This window comes from Penicilliopsis zonata (genome assembly GCF_001890105.1).
Source record: "Penicilliopsis zonata CBS 506.65 unplaced genomic scaffold ASPZOscaffold_2, whole genome shotgun sequence".
NCBI classification, from domain to species: Eukaryota; Fungi; Ascomycota; class Eurotiomycetes; order Eurotiales; family Aspergillaceae; genus Penicilliopsis; species Penicilliopsis zonata.
Window position 1 is genome coordinate 2,044,137 of NW_019208912.1, and position 9,089 is coordinate 2,053,225.

General features: G+C 51.9%; 2 protein-coding genes and 3 non-coding genes across 5 annotated transcripts; 4 read left to right on the top strand and 1 right to left on the bottom strand.

Moving 5' to 3' along the window:
• Positions 1-141: 141 nt before the first annotated feature.
• On the top strand, positions 142-1,335 carry ASPZODRAFT_128977 (hypothetical protein). Its single transcript, XM_022722169.1, has one exon. The coding sequence runs from the start codon at positions 203-205 to the stop codon at positions 1,109-1,111; it is 909 nt and encodes a 302-aa protein (XP_022584871.1). The 5' UTR covers positions 142-202; the 3' UTR covers positions 1,112-1,335.
• A 349-nt stretch (positions 1,336-1,684) lies between these two features.
• On the top strand, positions 1,685-5,970 carry ASPZODRAFT_23014 (hypothetical protein). Its single transcript, XM_022727915.1, has 3 exons — positions 1,685-1,713; positions 1,791-1,849; positions 1,905-5,970. Exon 3 carries the CDS (start codon positions 1,921-1,923, stop codon positions 5,764-5,766), a length of 3,846 nt encoding a protein of 1,281 aa, XP_022584872.1. The 5' UTR covers positions 1,685-1,713; positions 1,791-1,849; positions 1,905-1,920; the 3' UTR covers positions 5,767-5,970.
• Positions 5,971-6,142: 172 nt separating this feature from the next.
• ASPZODRAFT_t28 lies at positions 6,143-6,214 on the top strand. The gene has a single exon. It is a non-coding gene; the product is annotated as a tRNA-Glu (tRNA).
• A 1,144-nt stretch (positions 6,215-7,358) lies between these two features.
• On the bottom strand, positions 7,359-7,430 carry ASPZODRAFT_t33. The gene has a single exon. It is a non-coding gene; the product is annotated as a tRNA-Glu (tRNA).
• Positions 7,431-8,280: 850 nt separating this feature from the next.
• ASPZODRAFT_t29 lies at positions 8,281-8,352 on the top strand. Its single transcript has one exon. It is a non-coding gene; the product is annotated as a tRNA-Glu (tRNA).
• Positions 8,353-9,089: the final 737 nt, after the last annotated feature.

Below are 9,089 nucleotides of genomic sequence, written 5' to 3' on the forward strand. Positions count from 1 at the left end.
ATTCACTTAAACCTTGGTAAATGTGGAAGCATAATATTGACTCGAATTATCCTATTAATGGCTTAAACCGCGGTCTTTACTAAACTACATTTTACGACGATTATATAATCATTATGTTATTTCCATCCTCTGTTGCCTAGTCTTCAACCAGAATGACAACATCGTTTTCATAGATACTACAGCCCGACCGTCTATCTAAAATATGGAATTCGGAGGCAATGAAACAGGCTTAGATGCCCTTCTTCGTCGCTCAGAGCAGGAGAGTATCCGGAGACGCCTGCTCAGGTCCCCCGTCACAGTGATCGCAGAACTGATCTACCGCCATTTTTCCCTCCGCGCTGAAAGAAGCCATATCAATGAACAACCCGTCCGCGTGGTGTGTATTTCAGACACACACAACACCCAGCCCGCCTTGCCAGATGGAGATATCCTAATCCATGCCGGCGACCTGACCCAATCGGGGACTCGGGCAGAGCTCGAAGCACAGATCGAATGGCTTCACAGCCAGCCACACCGGTTCAAGGTCGTGATTGCAGGGAACCATGAACTGTGTCTTGACCAGAAGCAATTGACAGAGAGATCCATTGACTGGAGATCCCTTCACTACCTGGAAAACTCCTCTGTGACTCTAGACCTTGGTTGCAGACGCCTAAAGGTATTCGGGTCCCCGTATACGCCGAAACACGGGAACTGGGTCTTCCAGTACGCCCGAGCCGAAAATATATGGGACGATATTTCAATACCCGCCAACCTTGACATCCTCGTCACACACGGTCCACCCCGGACGCATCTGGATCTAGGGCGGTTCGGGTGCCAGTTCCTTCGGGAGTGGTTGTGGTCAGCACAGCGGAAACCCTGTCTCCATGTGTTTGGACATGTGCATGGTGGGTACGGGAAGGAGACTGTCGCCTGGGATGGTCTGCAACGGGCATATGAGGGTGTGATGGATGGGAAGGTCAAATACACCAATCTGGTCAGCTTGGGATACCATGCTCTTCTGCGAGTGGTGGGTATTGTGAATCCAACTCAACGTACTGTGTTCGTGAATGCGGCTGCAGTGGGAGGCGTTCGAGATGAGAAGCAACGAGGTGCTATTTCTGTTGATATTTGAGGCATTTGTCAATGTAGACTGCGTTCTCCTTCCATCGAGCACGCAGGAAGAGTCAGGGGAGGAGGTAGTGGTGAAGAAAGTCAGAAAAGATAAAATTAAGAGGAGCTCGGTGAGGCAGGTGACCATCAGGTGACTACTGGGTATCTATGGTCTATCATTAAAATCTAATAGCTACACTATAGAGATATCCCTGCCAGTATATGGATCTGTGCATCAGACTGGGTAGTAGACTATATATTATTCATTTCCTCTTTATTCATCTACTAGTGCCTAACCTATATATTATAGGTATATCACTGCTATAGTCTCTTTTAAATTATCTACCCAGCCAGTTCAATATCTCCTATTGCCGACTCACAAAAGAATCTGCCTTGAAGCTGAGAAAATAGTCATGCCTGAGGCAGTATATAATGCCTGAGGCATAAACACAGCCTAGGCTCTACCGGGCTAGCGCTACACGTGCGATACCAACCGCTCTAAACCCCTTTCGGAGCAGGCGTCCCAGTGAGGAAAACGATAAGCAAAGAAAATCAAGAAATTAAAAAAAAACCTGGAAATCAACACTTTCTTCCCCTCCTCAACAAAACGTCGACGGCCCTTGGGTGAGCTCCCCTCCATCGCCCTTCACGGTCCGAATCAACTGTGAAGCCCATCATCTAACTTCATGATTGATCTCTAGTATATTGGATCTGCACCGTGCCCGTCTCTTGACAAACAGCTCCCCTGGGAGTCCCCGCCAGGTTGTCCCTCCAGCCCACATCTTCTCCCGCGTAACACTAATACTAACCAGCCAGCCAGCCAAGCCCACCATGGCCGTCATCGACACCTCCAAAGACTTGGCTGCTCTGTTCAGACAGCAGGCTCTCAAGACCCCGGACGCCCCTGCGTTGGAAGACCACACGGCCACATATACATATGCGGAGCTGGACCGCGAGGTGGACGCTCTTGCCCAGCGCCTGCGGAGCTACGGGGTGAGTCGAGACAGCCTGGTTGGCGTGCTGCTGCCGCGCAGTGCGCATTATGTGATCGCCTGTTTGGCTGCCCTGCGTGCGGGGGGCGCGTTCCTGGTGCTGGAGCTGGCGTACCCGCCCGATCTGCTGGCGGATGTGCTCGACGATGCCAACCCAGCCGTGGTGGTCACCCATCGGGCGGAAGTCGGGAAGATCAAAGCCAGCGTTCCGCTGGTCGTTCTTGACGAGCCGGCCAAGGATGCCAACGGCCATACCAAAGAGCCCGAGCCCTTGCCGTCCGACCATGACTTGGACCGCCTGGCCTTTGTGTCGTATTCGTCAGGTACCACGGGTAAACCCAAGGGAATCGCGAATCCGCATCGCGCCCCCGTGCTTTCGTATGATCTGAGATTTGACATCCAGGATCTCCAACCGGGAGACCGTGTCGCTTGCAACGTCTTCTTCATCTGGGAGATCTTGCGTCCCCTGCTGCGGGGAGCCACCGTCGTAGCGGTGCCGGACGATGCGAGCTATGATCCCGCTGCGCTCGTCGACCTACTGGCCGCCAAGCGTATCACCGAGACTCTGATGACCCCTACCCTGCTGGCCACTGTCCTTGCCCGTCACTCCCGCATCGGAGCCCGCCTGCCAGAGTTGCGCACTTTGTGGCTGAACGGAGAGGTGGTGAGCGCCGATCTGGCCCGACGGGCCATCAAAGCCCTTCCAAACACACGTCTTCTCAACTGTTACAGCGCCTGCGAGACTCACGAGATTGCCTGTGGAGATATTCGGGAGATGCTGGATGACGAGGCCACTTACTGCCCCGTTGGCCCGCCCCTGGACCCTGAACACACATACATTCTGGACGAAAGTGGCCAGAAGGTCCCCGAGGGCACCAGCGGCGAACTCTTTGTTGGTGGTCCTCTCCTGGCTCGGGGATACATCAACCGGCCTGAGACCACGGCTCGGGCGTTCACGCCAGATACCTTCAATCCTACACCAGATGCTCGTATGTACAGAACCGGGGATCTAGCGCGGATTCTTCCGTCGGGACTGCTTGAGATTACCGGTCGTGTTGGAGCCATGATCAAGCTCCGCGGTTACTCTGTTGTTCCTGGCAAGGTCGAAAATGATATCGTCAAGCACCTCGCCGTCAGTCGCTGTGCTGTTGTGCCTCACGGTGAGGGCCTAGAGCGTCAGCTTGTTGCCTATGTCGTCCGCGACAATAAGGAAGCTTCCGCCGATCGTCCTGCTCTCGAGGTCAATGAATCAGGCCACAGCCCTGCGGCGCGTCGTATCCTTTCGCCCTATCTGGCACTCTATATGATCCCAGCTCTGTGGGTGGAACTGGATGAGCTCCCCACCCACGAGGTCTCGGGCAAGGTCGACCTAAAACACCTCCCCCCGCCGCCAACTCCGAGCCCCGTCAATGGCACCAGCCCGGCTGCTGGAAAGGAAAAGGACCCGGTCAATATTGATGAGGTCGCTTTGATCTGGGCAGCAACCCTGAAAACTTCACGGTCGCTCTTGAAGCCGACCGATGATTTCTTTGATCTGGGTGGACATTCCCTCTCGCTTGCCGATCTTGCTTCCAGACTGTCGAAAGTCTTCGGCTTCGCTGTCCCCATTGCTCGTCTTGCAGACAATACAACCCTCAACGGTCATCTGGAAACAATTCGTGCGATCAGAGATGGACATACTGCGGCAGTGCAAGCAGACCTACCAGCTGTCTTACGTGCAGACGCCGCTCTCGATGAAGACATCAGACCTTCGCCAAGTGTGCAGATCTGTTCGGTCAACGACGCCAATACGATCCTCTTGACCGGTGTCACTGGGTACCTGGGTGCCTTTCTACTGAACGATCTGTTGGAGAGCACTTCGGCTCACATCATCTGTCTGGTCCGTTTCAACAATCCCGAAGATGATGATAGGGCCGGCGGTGTGGCCAGGATCCGCCGGAACCTGCTTGACATGGGCCTCTGGCGCGATTCGATCATGGAGCGTGTCGAGGTGCTCCCGGGCAACCTTTCTCGATCTCGCTTTGGTCTCTCGCGGGAAGCCTTTGGAGAGCTCGCCGAACGTGTCCAGGTCATCATCCATGCCGCTGCGACCGTGAACCTGGTGTACCCATATGCCGCCCTACGAGGCGCTAACGTGGGCGGGACGCGAGAAATCCTGCGTCTGGCATGCAAGGCAGGCGCCACGGTGCAATATGTGTCCACCAACGGAGTCTTGCCCCCGTCTGGTGAGAGTGGCTGGCCCGAGACGACTATGCTCGATGTCGACGACGTTCCCGCCAAGTTGCTCGATGGATACGGACAGACCAAGTGGGTTGCCGAGCAGCTCGTTCTCGAGGCCGGCCGTCGAGGATTGCCAGTGAAAATCCACCGAGCGGGCACAATCAGCGGGCATAGTGTCACCGGCGCTGCAAATGCCTGGGATCTCCTGTCCGCGTTGATCGTGGAGTCAGTCAAGCTCGGCTATGCCCCCGACGTCGAGGGCTGGCGTGCTGAGATGACTCCCGTGGACTTTGTTAGCAAGGCCATCATCCACCTCGCCAATCAAACCCAGGCGGAACAGGTCGTGTTCCACCTCGGTGACCCGAACCCTGTCGATACACGAGCCGTTTTTGACGCCCTGAACGAGCTCGGATACCCCACCCAGCGGCTCGGCTGGGATGAGTGGGTTGCGCTGTGGACCTCCAAACGAGGCAACGTCAAAGGTGGTGACGGTGCCTTCACGGTCGACATTCTTCGTAGTGGCATGCCGACGGTCGAGTTCCTCCGGGGCATCGTCGTACTGGACAACGCCGCCACGAGACCCTTCCGCTCGGCCGTTGAACGGCCCAAGGTCGACCGCGTTCTGCTGGAGACGTACACGCGTCATTGGTTCGCCAGGGGCTGGCTCCCACGGCCCCCAGCACAGCAGAGTGCCCTCAACGGAACTGCAAAGCCTGCCTCCCGTGGCCCGCTGAGCGGCAAGGTTGCCGTCATCACCGGTGCGTCTTCTGGCATTGGAGCCGCAGTCGCGGCCGCTCTAGCAAAGGAAGGCTGTCACGTCGCACTTGGTGCTCGGCGCCTCGAGGTTCTCGAAGCCACCAAGCGCAAGCTCGCGATCCACGAAGGCAAGGTGGTCATCCGCCAGACCGACGTCACCGACAAGGCACAGGTCGAGGCCCTCTTCCGTGCAGCCAATGACCAGCTCGGACCCGTCGACATTCTCGTCGCCTGCGCTGGGGTCATGTACTTCACTATGATGGCAAATGTGCAGACAGACGAGTGGGAGCGCACCGTCGATGTGAACTGCAAGGGTCTTCTCCACTGTCTTTCGTCCATCGTGCCGGGCATGCTCTCGCGCGGTAGCGGTCACATCGTCGCCATCTCGTCCGACGCGGGCCGTAAAGTGTTCCCGGGCCTGGGCGTCTACTCGGCCAGCAAGTTCTTCGTCGAGGCCACGCTGCAATCGCTGCGGCTCGAAACGGCAGGCAGTGGACTGCGCGTGACCAGCGTCCAGCCCGGTAACACGGCGACGGAGCTTTTAGGCATGTCCACGGATGCCGAGGCGATCAAAAAGTACGGAGAGCCCACTGGGGCACAGATCCTCGACCCAGAAGATGTCGCCAACTCGATCGTCTACGCGCTGCGTCAACCAGCACACGTCGCTGTGAACGAGATTCTGATAGAACCGCGAGATGAGCCGATCTAGACAAGCATCGTTTCTCTTAGATTTCTTCCTTCCTCTCTTGCTCTATTTTCGGCCTTTTCTTCGACCACGATCTGTCTTGCTAGTAACGATCTTTTTTGTTTGCTAATGGCTAACAGGAGTTGCTTTTACCATGGTATATTTTAGACGAGAGGATATACGTACATATCAATCACTGCAGGGATAGATACTATCCTAAAAAATGACATCGCATTTAATAATAATCTCGATTCAGAATCCATGCCTCGTTGGAGTGGTTATCTCGTAACTACACTGTAAGATCAAGTAGAACGAATGCTAGCAATGGAGATCCTTGTTTGTCTGGAGCATCAAGAAAAAAGGAATATAATGTCATAAATTTAGTCCCTTTCAACAAGCATCCGATATGGTGTAGTGGCTAACATCGGCGTCTCTCACACGCCAGCCAGGGGTTCGATTCCCCTTATCGGAGTTCTTTTTTTCATGCCTTTTTTTGTGCTTCTTCTAATTTCTGACGTTCTTGCTTTCTTTCCTCTCTCCTTTTTTTGAATGATTAGGATATCTAGTACTATGTCTGTTGACTGCCTAGGTTTTCTATTAAACAACTACCATTTACTTCCCTGTCATGATAGTCAGTTATACGTGACTATATGGCATTATAGTACAATTTAATATCACTGTATAGTGTATCCTCCTACAGTCACTACACCTAGACAAGTTCTACATCGATCTGACATCACAGTGAGAGGCTATAGGACTAATTATCTAGAAAAGCTGAAGGAGTTCATCATCCTGACCAGGGCGGAGATGATGATGAACATCTTGTATCCCAACACAGAAGCCGCATTGTATATCACCTTGTCTGAGGTATACAGGTCCCGGCCCCCGAGGATTATCCTGGCGATGACTGGCAACCAACTACAGCGGGAGAGTACGTTAAACCTACCTAAACAGTGAACACTGACGCCACCTATACGGTGGGATATGTGGGCGGGGCCCATGCAGAAGGACGGAGTAAGCACGTCGATCAATGGATTATTATACCTCTCGAAACCTCGCCTATAACCACAATGTCAGACAGGAATAACCTTGCCACGAGGAGGGGCTCTATGTATTTGACAGAGAGTCAGAGTCACCAATTGTCTCGGGGAGGGAGTATGTATGATACTCTCGTCGTATCGGGTACCTGTCCTAACAATCAATATCAATGATGAAAATGATCTGCTTGAGCCGAAATCGGTAGACCATTTTAGCCTGACGAAATCCTGCTTGGGATTTGGATCGGGTCCACCAGGAATGGATCGGGGTATAAGCTGAGGGACATCTCAAACGCATCACACTCGGCGACAATATACTATTATTGGGTACTCCTAACCTCAAGGCAAGGCAAGGGAACTTCGGAGAAATGCCGGTTCTGGAATAATGCACTGAAGAAGCGCTAAAATAGTCGTCAATGGGGACTCGTTCATTGGCCATGAACAATATTCCCGTGGACTAGAGGGTTCCACACGTTTGAAAAACGACGGTGCAGATTCTTTACTTTGACGTAACTGTTGTTATTATTATTCTGGACACACGGTGGAGAATAAAAAAAAAAGGGCACGAAAAAAAAGAAACTCCGATAAGGGGAATCGAACCCCTGGCTGGCGTGTGAGAGACGCCGATGTTAGCCACTACACCATATCGGATGCTTGTTGAAGAACCTGCCCGCTTATGGCTCTATGGACCAGAGTTTAACATAAAATGCTAATGTTCAAATGTTCAACCGACTCCTATCGCCTGTCAGGGTATTTCCTTCCTACTACCTAGCTAGTATCAAATATATAGCATCTCTAGTCCCTCCATACCTCCCAAGTCAATAGCATCAACCGTTTGAGTATTCTAGTGGTAGAGTGCTGTATTTTGTGATCCCAGAGAATGTAAGATGGCTACCTAGGTAGCATTCAGTGACACACCCCTCATATAATAGACAGCCCCTGCTAATAGCCTCACGCTCATCAGCTGCAGGGGAGGTCGCAAGTCTGCCCAGACATGGTGTTTGGGGCTCGAAACTCAAGCTTTATATGGATATGTTGCGGGTATACCTGTGGTGCCTTGCCAGTACTAGGATAGACGACAGGATCAAACGGGCGCCTTGATCGACTATGTGTTGGGTGTACGGTAGGTGCCAGTGACTCTCGGTCTGTTGGTTTTGTTGTTATGCGTACTAGTGTTTATTTTGCCATCATCGATAGTGTCTATGTGAGTTGTCGAGAACAACCACCCGCTACTTTTATATATATCCATTCTGCACTGAGACATACCCAACACCCATATTATCATAGGTAAGATACGATAGCTTGATACAGATAACGATTTAAGTGCAAGTAAGGTTATTCGTTCTTAAGTAGAATATAGAAGACTTATTTCTTCATTATAAGGTCGGTTCATCTTACATCGTGGGAATTAGGTGGAATGGGGCTTTGAACGGCTTTTAGTTACCAGATTTCTGCATAGATAGGCTTATATTGCCATAAGTGTGTGGGTTACTCAACAAGATCCGATATGGTGTAGTGGCTAACATCGGCGTCTCTCACACGCCAGCCAGGGGTTCGATTCCCCTTATCGGAGTTTCTTTTTTCTTTCCTTCATTTTTTTTCCGCCGAACTTCAAATCTATGTAGTAATTATTCTCCACCACATGAACAGAATATGTTTTTTCAGACGTCGAGAATTATCTAGACCTCAAGACAGAGGCTGCTACTATCTGTTGTCCCTATAATGACGACAGGTGTCTCTTTTGGTAACTAGTTATAGACAGAGTTCATCCATAGTTCCTGGATACGAACTGGACTAAGCAAGGAGACGCGGAGATCCTCCAAGTCGAGAATAGAGATCTAGTCTAGTAGCGCTTCTTATTAAATGGCGGTCGAATCATGATGATTGCTAGTCTAAATAGCTCCATGACAATCCCTGAACTTGGTGTGCTCGGACGTCTCCAAACCCTGGTGAACAAAGAATTTAGAGGAGTACGGTACCCCGTAAGCATCCAAGTAGAAACTACCTAACCTCAGCAGTAGTGCCAGTGCCAATCCTTACAGATATCATGGCTAATTCAGAGTTCGTCCCGAGAGGGAGACAAAGCAGAGTAATAAGGGCAAATGATGGTTCCAGGACCGAGGATCCGCTCCACAGACCCGAGGTTTTGCGTGGTACACCTAAAATTCAACGAACGGAACGTGGTTCCATTTAATAGTAGGGAGGTATGGCATATGTTGTGTAACAAGAGGCATACCTTGTCCAAAGAGCACGAGTCTGGCCATAGCACTTACTACTGGACTTGCATTTCACCATGTAAAGTTGCCAACG

Excerpts from the sequence above, each read along its gene's own strand:
- ASPZODRAFT_128977 (XM_022722169.1), top strand. The coding sequence starts at position 203 with ATGGAATTCGGAGGCAATGAAACAGGCTTAGATGCCCTTCTTCGTCGC.
- ASPZODRAFT_23014 (XM_022727915.1), top strand. The coding sequence starts at position 1,921 with ATGGCCGTCATCGACACCTCCAAAGACTTGGCTGCTCTGTTCAGACAG.